The sequence below is a fragment of the Ochotona curzoniae genome, unplaced genomic scaffold (genome assembly GCF_017591425.1).
Source record: "Ochotona curzoniae isolate NIBS_2020 unplaced genomic scaffold, NIBS_Ocur_1.0 scaffold_2453, whole genome shotgun sequence".
NCBI lineage: Eukaryota > Metazoa > Chordata > Mammalia > Lagomorpha > Ochotonidae > Ochotona > Ochotona curzoniae.
Genome location: NW_024467094.1, coordinates 6023221 through 6041436, shown reverse-complemented (window position 1 = coordinate 6041436; position 18216 = coordinate 6023221). Strand labels below are relative to the sequence as shown.

The window sequence follows — 18216 nt, the reverse complement described above, 5'->3', positions numbered from 1 at the left end:
AATGGCTGGTTCATTCCTCAAGTGGCTGCTGTGGCCAGAGCTGGGCTGGTCCAAAGCTGAGAGCCAGGAGCTTCTTCCAGGTCTCCCATGTGGGTGCAGGGTCCTAAGGACTCAAACCATCCTGTTTTGCTTTCCCAGGTCATTAGCAGGGAGCCGAATCAGAAGTGGAGTAGCCAGGACACAAACCGGTACCCAGGTGGAAATCAGCCTATTGCACGCCCTCATGCCAGTCCCCAGTTTAATGATCTTAATTGGCTGTATTTGCACTTCCAGGACAAGACAACCCTTCCTTCCATTAAGACAGAGCAAGAGCAGAGCAGACAAGTTACACAGAGAAGGCCAGTGAAGAAAGCAAAAATGAAAAACAACAGACAGTTCATTTCAAAGTGACTACCCTTGTAAGGTGCAGCAAGAGAGACAGAACAATAGAAAAATGATTGATGGGTCAATGTCAGATTCCTGCTGGTGACCTTTAGGGGGTGGTTCCTAATGGATAGGGATCAGCTTAGCTGGGGTTGGTGATGTGGACTTGAATCTAGCCTGATTTGCTGGGGCTCCTGGTAGGAGAAATGGTCTTTCATACTGTTTATTGAAGACTGTCCATTGCATTGTCCTGGTCTCAAAGTGTCTTTGTTTGCCTCTCTCTGTTGGTCTCCATGCTTGGTTGCAAGGTAAGTTTCCCCAAGGTCATGCAGGACACCTGTTGGGTAAGCATTCTGCATGCCCAGAGAGCCTCACCTGTGTCTCGCCCGGCAGGTGAAGGCTGAGCTACGGAGGCACTGGTTCCGCTTCCTGCTGGCCCGTCACTCCGGCTGCAGAGCCTGCGTCCTGGGGAAGAACTTCCACTTCCTGGGGAAATGTCCCCAGAAGCTCTCAGAGGGAGACGGTGCTGACACGCTTCAGACGTTGCAGTCCTCACCTGACAACTTGCACTCGGCCATGCGGGGTCCGGGGACACCAGCTGCCAGGCCCCATCGGGGCCATACTCCCTGGCCCCGGGCCAGCAGCCTGTCGGAGAGCAGCGAGGGGGACTTCACCCTGGCTAACACCATGGAGGAGATTCTGGAAGAGAGTGAGATCTAGGGGGCCCATGGTTCTTCCTGGACTCCAGGGGACTTTGGACAGGCCCCAAGGGACAGGTGTGGCTGAGCACAGAACCACCCCCTCACCCAGAGTGATATCAGTCTGTCTAAAGGTTCTTCAAGCTCTGGGTTTGAGACTGAATAGCATTTCCAGCCTCTGTCTGCCCTTGCCCGCCTCCCCCCCAATAACCCCTACCTGTGTCTGCTTCCCCAAGGACAGCCTGCCTCTAGGTCTACATTCAAGTGAATGGAGCCTTATGATGAAGAGAGGTCTTCCATTAAACAGAAGCCAGCCAGGGACTCTTCCTTTTCCCCCGTCCTAGTACACAATTTGCTTCTGAGGTTGGGTTCAGGGTGCGCAGGTATTCCCCTGGAAGCTTTTTAAGGGCAGAATCCAAAACTCATAGTGAATTTGTTGAGAAGATGTAGTGTGGGGTGATAGCCGGGACGTAGAACTCTGTTACAGCCTCACAGGTCATCAGTTGGAGAAACTGGGCTGGGTGTGAAGGAGCTAAAAGCTCCCCTGGCATGGCCCAGGCCAGGGTGAGCTAGGATGTACCTGCCATCCCTGACTGGGTGTGCTTGCATCTGACCATCAAGACCCTCACTTGGTTCCTGCTCCTCTCCCCCTCCTTCTAATTAAATCTTGCCTCCCTCTGCATTCTCCATTGGTAATCATAGCTGTCACACCCCCAGCCTTTTTCGGAGGGTTGACTCCAGCTGCCAGGGACCCTCTAGATGTTGTCACTGGTCTTTTCTCCTTCCTACTATGACTGAGCTGGCCTTCTAGGAGCCTCACTTGTTCTATGTTCCCTACTGTAAGGACCCCTCATCTATGTCTGGTTTATCATAAATGCACCGATGGTCAAATCACCTGCACCAAGAGGGATTTTGACCAGTTGTTCTCCCTGACCCCACTCCCTGTTGATCATAATCCTGTTCTTTACATGGTTGCCATAGATGCTCAGAGCAGAAGGGGGCCCAGGGAAGGCAAGAGGACAGGACTCTGGTTGAATCTGCACAGGTGGCCCTCAGGTGGCCCCAAGAGTCCCAAGGCTCCTCACTGAGTGGGTGTGGGGGGAGGGTGCAAGTGGGTCTTGGGAGGATGAGGGAGAATCTTGGCTGTGCACCTGTCCTTACCCTGTGAAGCCTGGTAGCTGCATCAGGCAACCAAGGTTAGGATTTAGTGACCAAGATTGTTAGGCAAGAGGCCGAAGAAAGAACCAAGGAGGACAGAGCTGTGGAAAGAGTGTGCACAGAGGCACAGGCATGTTGTTTTCAGGGTGCGAAACGCATGTGCAAGTGGACGGAGGATGTTGCCATGGGACTTGCAACTGCCTTATCTTAGGGGAACCAGAGGATACTTTCCATGCGGGGTTGCCAGTTCTAGTACATAAAAATGGAAGGTCCTTGATTGCCTTTGAATCCCAGAGGAACATATCATCTTCTTGGGTAAATCTATCCCACGGGACATACTTGATCTGGAACTTGAACTTCATGGTGCACGCCCTGCCCTTCCCGTGGCAACTCTGGTCTCAAGGCAATTTGCAGCAAGGCTGGGATAGAGACACTGGAGGCAATCGTCTCTGAGCTACTCTGATCAAAATCCTACTTTTTTTTCAGGCACTCTTTAAAAAAATCAAATCCATCTATTACAGCTATTTCTAACAAAAAAAAAAATTGGAACCAGAGCTGGGATAAGATGAGGCTAAATCCTGCAGATTCTGTTTCTGATTATTGAGAAGGCAGATCTTTTGTCCAGTGTGGGCTTTTGAATGTGAATTTTGATGTCTAACTGATTGCATTAAAATATCATTGCTCTTGATTATGGGGGCCTGTTGGTAGCCCTCTCCTCACTTAACACCAGCACCCCCAGTTGAGCGCTGTCTTGCCTCATCTTGTCCCAGCACTGGTTGGGAAGATGGGGAAGTAGCAGAGGCAGGAAGCTAGTGCGAAAGTGAAACAAAGGTTTATTTTTCAGTGTCAGTGAGATCCAAAGGTGACCCATCAAAATCTATGTCTTTCTGGGTTTTCCCTTCTAACCTGGCTCCCAGAAATCATGGCCATCCCAATTTTCCAGCATGAGGTCGCTCGGCATGGGGCTGGGTCACCGTGAGGGTGGACTTTCAGGAGCTTCTGAGGCTGCTGGGAAGAAGTTAACCAGGACTCTGCCACTTACAAAGGCAACTTAGTTTTTCCCAAGCATTTGTAACCATGTCCCCACTCCCTGACCCCTCCCTGCAGACGGGGAAGGTGCTGTGTCCACAGACACTGCTTGCTCTTGTACTGCTAAGGATTAAAACAACTCTATTGAAGTTGATTTGCATTTTGCTCATTGATCCACATTGATTTCTCACTGGAGCTGAGGGTTACTCACAGACCTAGAGAATCCATTGCATACTTCCTGGCCAGACATGGGGAAAATGAACCTGGATGGCCCACTGACTTGGGAACTGGAGAGGTAAGCATTGGGAAGGGACAGGGTGCAGAGGGTAAAGGTCAAAGGGACAAATGGCAGGCGTGCATGCCTGTCTTAGATTTCCCCTGTTACTCCTGCTGCCTTGAGGCTCCCACATGACCAGCTTCCAGGACACTGGAAAGACCAGTGGCAAAGTCTGACTCCAGATGTGCTGACTGACTTATCTGAATGCTCCCGGGTATTGGTATATTAATAAGTTCTTGAGTGATGTTTATTTGTTGTAGTCAAATCCACATAAAGTTGGCCATTGTAAGAGTGTATAGTTCTGCAATAAGTGCATTTCAGTGGCATGGAGCTGGTCCACTATCGATCTCCAGCAACTTTCCACCTTTCCAAGCTGTACCCATGCATAGTAATTCACCCCTCGCTCCCACCACAGAGCCATGCTCCTTCCCTCTCTGTCTGTATGCATTTGCTTTCTTTATTGTTTTTCTAAATTTATGTATTTACTTGTTTTATTTACAAAGGACAGAGACAGAAGAAACAGGCAGAGAGAGAGAGGGAGTGCAAGCTCGCTCTTATCCATTCATTCACATCTCAGATGCCAACAATGGCAGGGTTTGGGCTGGGGCTGAAAGCTGGGAGCCCAGAACTCAATCCAAGAACCCAATCATTTGAGCCATCATGTTTCCCCCCAGGGTTTGCATTTTCATGAAGCTGGAGGCAGGAGCTCAGGTGAGAAATTGTGTGCAAGCATTGAACAGTGGACTGAAGGCCTCTAAATAACAGGCTAACATCCTGCTCCTTTAATTTGCCTGTCTGAGATTAAATCAGAAAAGTGCCATCACACGGTCTCTGTCCTCCTGTAATGGACTTATTTCACTTTGCATGGTGTCCCCAAGGTTCATCCACCTGCTGGAGCATTTTTCCTCTTCCGGACTGGGTGATATCCCATTGTTTGGATAGAGCATGGTTTGTTTTTCCAATCAGCTATCAATGGACAGGTTGTTTGAACCATTGGGTTACCGCAAGTAATGCCTATGTGGATAGGGGAATACAAATTGGCATTTGAGCTCCTGCTTTCAGACTTTTGAACTGTAATCCAATAGGCTAACATATTGAACAACCACCCAACTCTTCTCCACACGTCACCTTGCTCTGCATTCCCAACAGCCAGACATAAAGCCTTCCCACTTCTCTGCATCCTTGCCAACATTTGGTTTCCATTTGAAAAGGATTTATTATTATTATTATTATTATTATTATTATTATTATTATTTTGGCCTGGCATGATAGACTAGTGGCTAAAGTCCTCACCTTGCATGTGCCGAGATCCTATATGAGCGCTGTTAATATCCCGGTTGCTGCATTTACCTTCCAGCTCTCTACTTGTGGCTTGGGAAAGTGGTGAAGGATGGCCCAAAGCTTTGAGATCCTGCACTTGTGCTGGAGACCTGGAAGAATCTCCTGGCTCCTGGCTTTGGATTGGCTTAACTGTGGCCATTGCGGCCACTTGGAGAATGAAGCAGCGGATGGAAGATGTTTCTCTCTCACTCTCGTTCTCTCTGTAGATCTAACTTTCCAATAAAGATAGAGAAATCTTTAAAAAGTAAAAAATAAAGACATTGCTTTTATTTGTTTGAAAGGCAGAGTTACAAAAGTTGGGGGCAAAAAAAGAGAGAAATTGTAGAAAATACAGAGAGAGAAAGAGAGAGAGAGACCTTCAATAGTTGGCTGCAACAGCCAGCGCTGGCCAGGCTGAAGCCAGGAGCCAGAAGCTTCATCTGGGTCTCCCACGTGGGTAGCAGGGGCCCAAGCACTCTGCCAGTTTTCCCTGGTGCATTACCAGGGAGCTGGATTGGAAGTGGAACAGCCAGGACTCAAACTGTCACCCATATGGGATGTCGACATGAAGGCAGCAGCTCCTATCTTTAGCTGCACACTTAGCTTTCTGGTACTGGGAAATACTGGCACTTGAAAGTGTGCACTAAGGGTGAATCTGTAGGATACAACTCTTGGGGATGCCAAGAAAGCCCCAAAGGGCACTGCACATGAGCACGGGATCTGCGGCAAGCTCCTGGCAGCAGGGCCCGGGCAGTTTGGATTACTGTCCTTGATGGAGACCATTTCTGCCCTTGAGTTCACAAGTACAAGGTGAAGCAGGAATTCAAAGACATGAAGCCACTTGCCCAGGGTCTCCCTGGTAGATGTCCACATGTATGTGTTTCCATTTGTATTATTTTATTGAAGAGAGTCACACCCTTGGAGAGACAGAAACAGAACTGAACAAACAGATACACAGAGAGCTCCAATTTGCTGGTTCACTCTCCCAAAACCTGCATCCGTTACAGCTTGGGCTAGGCTGAAGCCAAGAGCTGGGAACTTAGGTTGGGTCTCCTACGCAGGTGGCAGGGATGCAAGTACTTGAGCCATCACTTGTTGCCTCTCTCAGTGTGCATTAACAGGAAGCTGGAGTCAGAAACAGAGCTGGGACTTGAACCCAGGCACTCAGACAGAGGATGCAGATGTTGCAAGCAACATCTTCACCACTAGACTAACCATCTTCCCCAACAGTCACCTTTAAAATTCACTTTTATATCAACAGCACCCTGATTTTCCACTTGGAAACCACATATCCATCACTCTCAGACTGTAGAGGTGGAGGTGTCCTGACTGCCACTTCATCCCCAGGAATGGGCAGAACATCTGGCTGACCAAGCAGAGCTCAACATCCTCCAGGTGCCAGAAATTGGGTCGGGAACTGCGTCCCAAACACCAGATGCAGTGAGGAGGGCTCCTGGGGCTTGCTTGGATGGAAGGCATGTTCTTTTCCTGCAGATGTCACAACCATCTTTGGGTAGTGGGTAGTTCTGGGGACCAGAACTGAAGCCAACACTACTGCTAGAACTGCAGCTTCCAGCACTCATAAATTCCTGTCTCTGCCACTCTTATGTGTTCTGGGTCTTCTGTCCTTTGTACCTGGAAGCAATATGACGATGTAGCTTAGGACCACTTTCACCTGCTTCTCTTCCATTTCAGCCAAGTTGGACGTCACATCACTTCCTGGTTCTCGTAGTGTACATCCCAAGGAGTGCCCCTGAGCTGTACAAAACTCTAGATCAAGGAGTCCCTTCTACCCGGAGCTACCAAAAGTAGTGTCCATTAGACTACTGCCGTGTGTTTGTCCTCTGGCCAAAGAACCAGTGGTCTCTCCATGTCTCTCTCTGAACTCCAGACCAAGATGGATCTTCTTAGGTCATGTCTTGTCCTATCAGTCTCCAGTGACCTCAGAGAGAAGTAAGCCACCAGATGCATTGATGGACAGTGGCAGACACAGCACTGTGGGAAGGCATTGGGCCCCTGGTTGTGTCACTGGACAACCCTGGGCTAGACTCAAGGACCTCTGGACTAGGCATTGTACAGCACCCCTCCTCCTTCCAGCTCCCACACTGTGAGATGCCAGAATTCTCTATCCTCTCAAGCCCAAATCTAAACCATAGGGCCAGTCAAAAAAATTCTGGGTAGCAAATCCTCCTCTTTCTCCCTGGCTTTAGCATACTCAACTGAACTGGAGCGCTTAAGGCTTCCAGCAGTGAAACAACATCTGCAGGATCTCATGTGATGCCTGGCTCATATCTATGCATCACTTTTAGGCCCATTCTCCACCAAGAGGTGTATTCTCTGGTGCCATCACTGAGGTGTAAGCTATGAGGTAGTAATATAATGCCAGTAAATAGACTCCCAGCCTCAGAAGGTGCCATGTAGGTCTGAGGTGGTACAGTTATCCATGGAATGCTCATACTCCATATCTGAGGGCCTAGGTTTGAGTCATGGCTCCACTTCCTACTTCCTTTTAATGCCCACCCCGCACTGCAAGACAGCAGGTAACAGGGAGGATGCTTGTGTCTCTGTCAGCCATGTGGGAGACCCAGACAAAGTTCCATCCATCTACTTTTCTGACCTCACATTAAAGCTTAAGGCTGGACCTTCAAAGCTGTTCATCTCATGATCTTGGAGAACCCGTTGATGTGGTTATGAAGTATGAGGGGCTTTGACTGGCCGGAGGAGAAACACACAGTGATAAACTAATGGGCTGCACTTTTACTGGGCTAGAGTTCTTATACAGAACTTATACAGTGTAGCTCAGCAACACTTCTTGGGAAACGTGCCTTGGAGCTCTAAAAGATAGTGGTGTAGGCTTGTGGGTGGCTTTGACCTGACTTCTGCTCACTGGCTGGTCGACCCTAAGCAGGCCACTTTCTCCCACTTTGCTTTCCTCTCCTTACTACAGCAATGAAAGGTCTCATAGGAGTCTTGGGCTATGTCTCCACCCCTGGCCTTTTCAAAGCCCACCCTTATCTTACCCTCTGAAATCCCCAGTGCTCCCTGAGTTTCCTGTCTTTGCATGTAGCTCTGCTGTTCTCCCAGTGTCCTAGTCTCAGGCCACCTGGTAGCCTTGCTCTCCCTCCTCCTGCCCACCTCCCAGTCAAAAGGATGCTGCCTCCTGCACCTGACCTTGCTGAGTTCACACCATACATTCCTTGCTCCCAGTCTTGCCCTTGGCTAATTTCCACTCTGCCAAGGACTTTGCTTCAACCATAGAGTCCCCTAGTTCAAATCCCAGGTGGTCCCTCCTATCCCAAGTGCTTCTTGTGGGGTGCAAGGGGTCATCTTGCACACTAAGTCTCCTTCCCTCACCCCACACTAACCCTTCAGGCTCAGCTCCTTCCCCCCTCTGCCTCCGGACATTCCAGTCTGCTCACAATCCTGGCATTCAGATGCCCTTTCCTGCCATAGCAATGGTGTGTGCTGCCCATTGTCCTGGCCCCCACCACAGTGACTGGTTATGAATCTTATGCTGCTCCAGCAGGAACTTCATCCCTGAGGCTCCCCAACAGGCCAGCCCCTCCTGTTACACCTTTTGTGGTCTCTACATGTGTCCAAGTCTCCGTAGGAACTCTGGTAATGGTTTCTTCAAGGTCCATCCTCTTCTCTGACCTGGATGGCGTGGGTCCCATTCAGCCCCTCATCTCCTTTCCCAGTTCAAGATTGAGCAGCAGCTGGGTGCCCAGTGCCTCTTGCGTTTATTGGAAGCTGCTTACCCAGCAATCCACAAAGGAGCTTACAGGAGGTGACCTTTAGGAATCCTAGACACTAATCCCGGGATTATCAATGGGCTGGGGAGGCAAGGCAGTTAGGTGTGACATCAGGAGGACAAACCACAGAGGGAATGAAAGACCGGTGGATGGCCAACGACACTTGGGTTTGGCAGGGGCCTATGCTGTGGGGACTGGGGAACCAGTCTCCTGGTCTTGGACGGACACGTGTGCACGCATGTGTGTGTGTGTGTGTGCAAGTGTGCTTTTGGGGGTGTTGGTATGAGTGGTGGGGGCAGTGAGGAGGGCTGAGCTGTAGGCATCACTGCTTCTTTATCCTTTCCTTCACTTTTTGGGGTTCGAACTGGATCAGGCGCAGAATTTCCTTATTGGCCATGGTCCCCTCAATGAATTCTTCCTCTGTGAGTTTATCTGTGCACAAAAGGAAAGAAGAATCAGGACAGGCTGTGTCTAGGTGCAGGCACATGGCCAGCCAGTCAGCCAGTCAGAATGCCCCGAGTGACTGTATCTATCATGAAAATACTGAGTCCTTAGGGTCTGGAGCCCCTGGAGGGTCCTTAGTTCCTGCCCCGACACCAACTCCTCCCCAGGATCCATGAGCCAGAATAGGCAGGGCATTGCTTGATGCCATAGAGAACCTCTAGGATGCCTGTTTGATGTGTTGTACCTCTTCTGGCAGCCAGTGCTCCTGCCTTGCATGTTTTAATAATTAACAATACTACGAGTGTTTTAAAATTTCCCAAGTCTCAAGGCGAGTCTGAACAAAGCAAAGACATCAGACCCAGAGAGCATCAGGAGAAGCAGCAGTCTCATCCTACTGGGGAATGTGGAGTGGACTGGAAGAGTGGAAGGGTCCAGCACGATGCCAGGGAGAGAGCCTGGCATGAGAGGGGTTGGCTTGGCACTGCCATGAGTTCCTGGGTACAGCTCCTCCCCAAGTCTGCCCTCCCATTCCCTGGTCTCCTCATTTGGAAGCAAACTCATGAGGCAGCCTTGCTCCAACAAGTGCCACTGTTGGGTTGAGTCCAGCCAAATGCATGCCACTGAGAAGCTGAGTGGGCACGGACAGGAAGTCTTCCCTACAAATAGCGCTAGTATGAGGTAGATGCTCTTAGCTGCATGCTGTGGCATCCGTCACACAGTGGGGACTCACCATGACCTGGGCATCCCTAATCGTCTCTCAGATAAGATGTGGGATGGCTCCTTGTGCAAGTTGGGGTGATGAAAGGTTGCTCTCAAAGTCCTAACTGCCCTGCCAACCTCACACAGAACTTGAGATACCCCCTACACACACACACGCACGCACACACACACACACACACACACACACACACAGCAGTTCCACCCCAAGGCTGAGAAGAGGCAGGGTCTGCACCAAAAAGGATGAGAAAGAGTAATAAGTCCCAGCCTGGGCAAGGCCAGGGAAGTGTCTAGGCACACAGTTTAACAGGGTGCTCACTTTGGGTTCTATGAATGCAGGATTGGCAGCTGACAATGAGTGCTTCCTTAAATGATGCACCTAACCTCCTGACCGGTTAGTCATCACTATGCCCTCCCCTGCCCCGCTCCACCCAATGACGTCATTTCTCTGACTACCAATTAGAATGGACAAGATCATGCTATTTAGCACCTTGCTTGGGTTGTCTCCTTGAATGCTGGGAAGATACTTCTTGAAAGATCACGAAAGAGGCCAACATGCTTCTCCAATGTGTTTGGGTCATGCTGTGTTTAACAGAGACACTTCTGAGAGTTAATTCAGTTAATTTTCTTTGCCTATCGTCTCTGCTCTCCTGTTCTGAAATCAGGTATAGTTGCATCCATGGGCTTCGTATTCCCACGTGGAGTGAGCTGGAAGCTGTCAGACTAGGCACACATTCTCTGCTATTTGCCAGTCCCCACCACTCCATGGGGTTACTGTCCATCTCACTGCTTTTCATCATCCCAGCCCCTCTGGCTCTGTTAGTTTGTAGCCCCTCCCTGACACCCAATCTTTCCTTCCTGCATTGGCCCTGAGCACCATGAACTAACACTTCTGGCTGCTGAGCTCTGCAATCCATCACTGCTTTCATGGTGAGATCGGTTTCCTATGGGCTGTCCCTGCCATCACTAACACGAAGGGCTGGGACACAAGGACAGGCCCCCAGCCAGAAGAAAGCTTCCTGCCAGCGCTTACCTAGGGAGTAACTGCACTCTAAGATGTTTCTTACCCAACCACCCAGTCCTTTCTTGCTTCCTCCTGTCCATCCCTTCCTCACTATCCAGTGGGCCAGACAGCTTACCCAGGATCCAATAGATCCCTTTATCAGCTTTCCCCCTGGTAAATCTCTAGCAATCTACTTTCAATCCAAAGCCATGTGGGTGACCATCCTCTGGGGACCCAAATTAGCTCATTTCCTAGAGTACAACTATAGACATTTGAGACTGGATGCTGATTTAAGGCTAACCTGGGCTGAAGACACTGTTGACCCAATTGTGCAGACAGCATTCTTAAAAGTAAATAAAGCCACCCTTGGCATCAAACAATGAGATGGTTGCCTTTCCTTTCCACTCTTCTTGACAAGGAGGCCACATCTACTTAGAATTGAAGATGTTTTTCTACAACAGCTTGTTTTCTTCCTCAGGGAATCCCAGGCAGTGAATGATATTTGCAAGCGCTGGGGCTGTGGTGCCATCTGCCCTGAAACACATCAGCCTCAAGTGACAGCAAACTAGCCCCCATGACCCTTCCAACCCCTGTGGGCTCTTGCAGACAGTCCTGGCAAGGCCCAGGGAGATGAGGTGTCCCCTGTCCTGGAGTTGCCTGGAAAGAGCACCCCCTGCCCCCTGCCAGTCCCCGCTGTGGTGTGATCAAAGGCCACAAAGAAAACAAACTCACCACCCTCTTTCTTTCCGAAGAAACTCCAGATCTTTTCTGTCCGCTTCTCGGGCGTGTTCTCATCCTCAGGAAGGTGCTTCACGTCCTCAGGGTTGATCATTTTGAAAATAGCCTGCAGCCAACCACGAGCAAGAACTCATTAGAAGGAGCAAAGAGGGGCTGGCCACTGCGAGAAAAAACAAAAACGTGTCCTCTGCTATCCAGAAAAATCTGCTCTGCAGTGTGGAGTCAACACTGAAGCAGAAGACCTGAAACTATGAAACTTGGAAAGAAAAGCTGTTGACCTTGGTCTTGACCCTGACACCAAAAGCACAGGCCACAGAAGTGAAATTACATCCAATTGGAAAGCAGAAGAAGCAGTGGAGTAAAGAGACACCCTCCAGATTGGGAGGAAATATTTGCAATTCATCATCAGACAAGGGGCAGTTGTTAAAAAAAATATATATATATATATACATATATATAGAGAGAGAGGGGGGAGGGGAGAGGACTCGGACTATTCAGTCACCAGAAAACAAAATCACCAAAGGCCGTTGTGTGGAAAGTCCTCAGACAAGTGGCTCTCAGGTATATGAAAAGGTGTTCTCATCTGTTGGAACGGATACTGCCAAGGGAAAGGAAAGAGATGGCAAGAGTTTGTGAGAAGGGCAAAGGGAACCCTGGGCACACCGTAGGCGGCAGCATAAATTGGCAAAGCCTTTAAGGGCTCTGAGTGCCTGAGACCTGGGGGACCAGGTGCCCCCTAGGTCAAGGGACACAGCACAGATGTCCAGGCTCCCTCTGCCCCTGTGCTTGACCTAGAGAATTAAAATTCCTGGGGTGGGGCCTGGGCATCTGCATGTCTGAGATCCCATAAGGGTCAGGGGATGTGGGGGAAAGAATGAGGCAGGCTTCCATGATCTTTTTTTTAAATATAAGAATATATATACACGTGTGTGTGTGTTTCTGAGATTTACTTATTGTTATTGGAAAGGTAGATATACAGAAAGGAGATACACAGAGAAAAATCTTCCACCTGCTGGTTCACCCCTCAAGTGGCCACAATGGCTGGAGTTGAGCCAATCAGAAGCCAGGAGCCAGGAACTTTCTCCAGGTCTCCCACATGGGTGTAGGGTCCCGCGGCTTTGGGCCGTCCTTGAGTGTTTTCTCAGGCCGCAAGCAGGGAGCTGAATGGGAAGCAGAGCAGCCAGGACACGAATCAGGGTCCATATGGGATCCTGGTGCAAGCAAGGAGAGGATCTAACCACTAGGCCATCACACTGGGTTCCAGGATTGCACTTTCTTTTGTGCATATTTTTATATGAACTGACTTTTAGGGCCATGTTGTAAACACATGACTTTCATTTAAAAAAAAAAGTGCAAATCAGAAAATACAAATTTTTCATTGGCAATTCCAAGGCAGTCCTGAAGCTTGAGTTTGGGAGACACTATCAGAGACCTCATTGCCCCAAGGATTTGGAACATCCAGTGGCGTCTTTCAGGGCCATGCTGAGGTCCCTTGGTTGTCCAGCAGGACTGGCTTAGGACAGCATCAGCTAACACCTGTGGAACGTATACTATGTGCTGCCTTTCTTTTTAAAAATTATATTTGTTTGAAAGGCAGAATCATAGAAAGATAGGGAGAGAGAGAGAGAGAGAACTTCCATCCAGCGATTCATTCCTCAAATAGATGCACCAACCTCGACTGGGTCAGGGTAAAGCGAGGAGTCTCCCAAGTTCCCAAGCACTTGGACCATTTTTGGCTGACCTGGCATCCTTATGGGTGTTGGCTTAACCCGCTCTGCCACAGTAACAGACTGATGTATGCTGCTTTTCTAAGCATCTTTACACCCCACCTTCACAACAACCATAGCAAATGTGCATTATCAGTTCTATTTCACAGGTGAAGACGCTGAGACAACGAAACTTGCCATCCAGAGCAGAGAATCCAGCCTGGGCAGTGTGGTCCAAGAATCTGCACTCTTGCTCTGCATGGCAGTTGACTCACCTTCTGCTGTTGCAATGCTTGGAAAAGAGTCTTGGGCAAGGCTAAGGAAAGGAGAAGGGACATGCCAACAAGAGCTTCTCCGAGAACATTCCCAAGGAGGTGCCAGGGCCCAGGAAGTCTCAGCATTAGTCCTGCTGCCTAGAAAGGATCCAGAGGGCCAGCACCTTTCTCATTACCCTTGATTCTGCAATTAGAGAGGCAGGTGCAATGTGGGGCAAAGCAGGAAGTACTTCCAGTTCAATGGGGCAAGGTGGCCTCAAATGGGCACTTCCAGCTCCTGGTTTCCAGGATTTCACTGGCTTAGTAACACTGCTATAGATCTGCTGGGCAGCCTTGGAGCTCTGACATGTGTGCTGTGGTGGGAGTCAGGAGGCTACTGGCATTGATATGGAAATGAGTCAGCTAGGGACAGTAGCACTGTGAAGGTCACCTGGGGGGCTTGGAAGGTCAACAGCTTTGAGGAAGTCCCCTTTTTGGCTCCTGGCTGCTAGAACAAGGCAAGCAAGGCAATTAACCCCTGCAGCTCCCAACATTAGCCTCGCAGACAGCACACAGGTGGACACCAGTGCAGGTGCCTCTCAGAGCTCCCCTGTCTGTCCTGGGCGTTGGGCAACAGGTGTGACAGGTGAACGCATGCCTACCCCACCCAAGTCTCCACCCAGCTTCAGGGCCTTGGGAGAGGCCGCAGAAGTCACTGCGTTCTCAGTCCTCACCCCAGCCACAGGGAGGTAACTCAGTTTCTTCCTGATGACACACAGCTGCTTCACGTCTAAGCTGGCATTAGAACCCATTACGTTGGACTCTTAGTCTAGTGCTCTGCCCATGACCTTTGGCCTTGTGATCTAGTGCACCTTGCACAGCCTCGACCACTAACATCTCTCTCCCTCCCTTCCTTTTCTTCCCTGCTTCCCCTTCCCTCCTCTTCCTCCACCTTTCTTTAAGGAGCACCAATGCACAGCCTCTGCTGGGCTCAGCATCCTTTAAGGGGCTCTAAGATCTTGGTTCCCATCACAAGTCACCCAGAGAGTCCACTGCAAACTGCCAATTGAGGGTAGCTGGTTCCGTGGACTGAGCCCAGCTGGCAAGGGCTGTTCTCAGCTGCAGGTCCCAGCTAAGTCCTGAGGATGACCATGGACTGTTGGCTTTGTGATCTTTATCTATTTCTAACAAGGGAGGGAGATGTCTACAGATGAAAGTGTGATTACAAAAGCACAAAACCATCAGAAAGTATCACTGCATCTTTCCTTCTAACAGCAACGGAATTAGAAAAATAAAGCAAGTTTTGGAGGCTGGAGGATCCAAGAGAATCAGGAAAGACATACTGGGAGAAGGGCCCATTACTGATATATAGGGAAAAAAGTCAAAATATACTCATTAATATAGGAATATTTGTGCAGGACTTGGGTTCAAGTCCCAGCTCTGCTCCCCATTCCAGCTTCCTGCTAATGCATATTCTTAGATGGGTGTGGTCAGGGCTCTGCACCCACGTGGGAGGCACAGAGTGAATTCCCAGCCAGTTTCAGCAAAACGCCAGCTGTTTTGGGCATGCGAGGAGTGAACCAGCAGATAGGAGATATTTCTCTCTCGCTTGCTCTCGCTCTTATTCTTGCTCTCTCTTTGCTTTCCTTTCTTCCTCCATCCCCTCTTAAGTCAATAAACATAAATTTAAAAATCTCTTAAAAAAAGATTTATTTTGAAAGCCACAGTTACACAGAGAGGGACAGAGAGAGAGAGAGAGAGAGAGAGAGAGAGGTCTTCCATTTCGGTTCGTTCCTCAGATGGCTAAAACACCCAGAACTGAGTGAGGCTAAATCCAGGAGCCAGGAGCTTCATCCAGATCTCCCATGTGGGTGATTGGGAACCAAGTGCTTGGGCTATCCTCTAGTCCTCTTCCCAGGCCATTAGCAGGGAGCTGGATTGGAAGTGGAGCCCATTTGGAATGCTGGTGTCACAGGCAGTGGCCTTACCTGCTATACCGCAACTCTAGCCTGCATGTAACAACCTTTTGAAGAATATGTGAACATAAGACAGTGACTGTAAAACTACGACAAAAAAATCCTGTGTTATTATAATTTAGAAATTATTCAAAAACTATATAGAGAAAATGCTGGCAAAGTATATCGAAAACTACTTAATAGTAGTTTTCTTTGTTGGAGTTAAAGGCAATTTTTACTTCTGCATCATGCGTCCTTCAATTTTTCATGACTTACTTAGATAGGATATAAAAACTCCCTTCAAGACACCTGTGAGAGCCACAGCAAATGACCTGCTGATGGGAGGAGAAGAAGAGAAGCCACGTGGGCAGCAGGTGGAGCGAGGTGCCTGTGGGCAGCTGGGAGCTCAGGATGCCATGGTCATACCTGCCGAAAGGGTGAAGTGAGGACCAGGAGCCAAGCTCCAATTCCCCAAACTTGGACCTTCTAATTTACACTTGGGACTTGCTCAAATGAGCTGTGATAGCATTTGAATACAGATCACTGATAAGTGAGAAGGGCTTTTGAATGAAGGGCAGAGGGAGGTGGAAGGAGGCAGAGATGAAAGAGAAAGGAGGAAAGCAAGGAGGGAAGGAAAAGAAAGAAGGCGGGTAAGGGTAACAGTGTGAACATCAGAAACACCCAGATTCTTCTTTAGGAAGAAAACATGGTCGTGGACAGTGTCCAGCTGCCCATTCACATCCTAGCCTGTGGCCTGAGTTGATCCCCAGCCCCCTCTGCAGTCAGCCTGACAGGGCGGGAGTAGAGGGGCTGGCCGAGGGAGTCGGGGGGTGCACTAACCATGACGATCTCCAACACCTCATTCTTGCTGATGGCCCCATTGCCATCCACGTCGTAGAGGGAGAAAGCCCACTCCAGCTTCTGGCTGGGCTTGCCCGCTGTGGTCATGTGCAGGGCGATCACATACTCCTTGAAATCCAGCGTGCCGTCACTGTTGGAGTCGAAGCTGCGGAAGACGTGCTGGGCATAGGCCTTGGGGTCTGCATCAGGGAAGAACTTGGAGTAGATGCTCTCGAACTCCTGCCGGGTGATGCGTCCGCTCGGGCAGTCCTTCAGGAAGGATTGGTACCAGGTGCACAACTCCTCTTCCGTGAACTTGGTGCTCAGCTGCAGGTCCTCCAGGATCTCCTTGGACAGTGCCCCGCTCTTGCTATTCCCCATGGGTGAAGTTGGGTGGGCACCAGGCAGACAAGCAGGCGGGCAGGTGGCTGGGTGGGAGGGCTGTGTGTGATCTCCCGACTGCCTGCTGGACGCTGTGTGAAGCAGAGGAGACCCAGACACCCTGGAGGATTAGGAGGATTTGCGACAAGTTCATCTCAGGCCTTGGAAGGGGGAGGAGAGGGGCTGGCGGGCTTGTGGTGGGGAGGGATGAGCTGTGAGGACCCTCTCCAGGTGGAAAGGAGGGTCCACAGCAGGTGTTGGATTCATCTTGGCTTCCTGGAGGAGGAGGCTGCCAGATTCTGCTGCCTTTTTTTTTTTTTTTTTAATTTGAAAGCAGATTTACAGAGAGGAGAGACAGAAAGGAAGGCCTTCCACCTACTAGATCACTCCCCAGTTGGCTGCAATGGCCAGAACTGAGCTGATCCGAAGCCAGGAGCTTCTTTCAGGTCTCCCACGTAGGTGCAGGGTCCCAAGGTCTTGGGCCGTCCTCTACTGCTTTCCCAGGCCACAAGCAGGGAGCTGAATGGGAAGTGGGGCCACTGGGATACGAACCAACACCCATAGGGGGTCCCAGTGCATGCAGGGCAAGGACTTTAGCCACTCGGCTACTGTGCTGACCCCTGCCTGCTACTCTTCTGTCCCAACTCCAGGAGTGTTGGGGGATGGGCAGGGTTAGGTTGTCATGTATGGGGCTGCCCACCCCGTGGTTACAAGCGCAGGATTGGGAGGGCTGGAGGTGAGGCAGTCTCAATTTAAGCCCTCAGACACATTGCCTGCCGGGATGCCCCTCTCCAAACCCTTTGCCTGGGTCTTGGCTGAGCTGTCGCCTCTCTGTCCAGGAGTGGGAATGATCAGCAAGAAACCTCACTGTTACTGGCAGGCGAGGTAGGATTGGCACTTAGTTCCTGCTTGGCTGGTGGCAGGGGAATGCAGGCTCACTACGCAGGGCAGAAAGCCACCTGCCAGGAAGCCATTTCACCAGGACCCGGATGAGGCCACACCTCCCTCTCTGTTGTACAGAGTTGGAGGGACAGAGAGTCTATGTGGGACACAGAAGTTACTACACGGTAGTTACTTCTTACGAGAAGCCCCTATCAGGCAGCTAGTCCTCTCGTATCCCACATGGGTGTCCCTTTGTATCCTGCCTGTTCGCCTTCTGATCCAACTCCTTGCTGGGAAAGCAGTCTAGGATGGCCCAAAGCCTTGGGACCCTGCAGCCGTGTGGGAGACCTGGAGGAGCCTCTTGGCTCCTGGCTTCAGATCAGCTCAGTTCCAGCCGTTGCAACTATTAGGGGAATGAATCAACAGATGGAAGATCTCTCTCTCTCTTTTTCTCTGTAAACCTGCCTTTTAAATGAAAATGAAAAATAAATTTTAAAAATCCAAAAAGCCTCTTTTTTTTTTTTTTGCAGATCTTTTCTGTTTGGGACCAGACATTTCCTCTCTGTGAACCCACTCTCCTGCCCTTGGGAGTCCCACTCCTTGTGGCCCCCAATGCCTCCCCTGGGAGAAAGATGGAGACCGAGGTCACAGCTCCCGGGTTTTGCCTGCCTCCTAGAGTCTGGGCGTGCCCACACCTGG

At 50.1% G+C, this 18216-nt stretch overlaps 2 protein-coding genes across 2 annotated transcripts in view; one reads left to right on the top strand and one right to left on the bottom strand.

Annotated features, from left to right (window-relative positions):
• The window catches only part of GLP2R (glucagon like peptide 2 receptor), a 54046-nt gene extending 52963 nt beyond the window's left edge, over window positions 1-1083 (top strand). The window contains exon 13 of the mRNA XM_041000794.1: window positions 757-1083. Within this exon, the coding sequence (XP_040856728.1) occupies window positions 757-1083 (327 nt within the window). The remainder of the gene's footprint in view (window positions 1-756) is intronic.
• Window positions 1084-8888: 7805 nt separating this feature from the next.
• Window positions 8889-16792, bottom strand: RCVRN (recoverin). The gene is made up of 3 exons (XM_041001291.1): window positions 16255-16792; window positions 11494-11605; window positions 8889-9029 (listed from the first exon to the last, which is right to left on the bottom strand). The coding sequence occupies exons 1-3, from the start codon at window positions 16633-16635 to the stop codon at window positions 8920-8922; spliced, it is 603 nt and encodes a 200-aa protein (XP_040857225.1). The 5' UTR covers window positions 16636-16792; the 3' UTR covers window positions 8889-8919.
• Between the last annotated feature and the right edge of the window lie 1424 nt (window positions 16793-18216).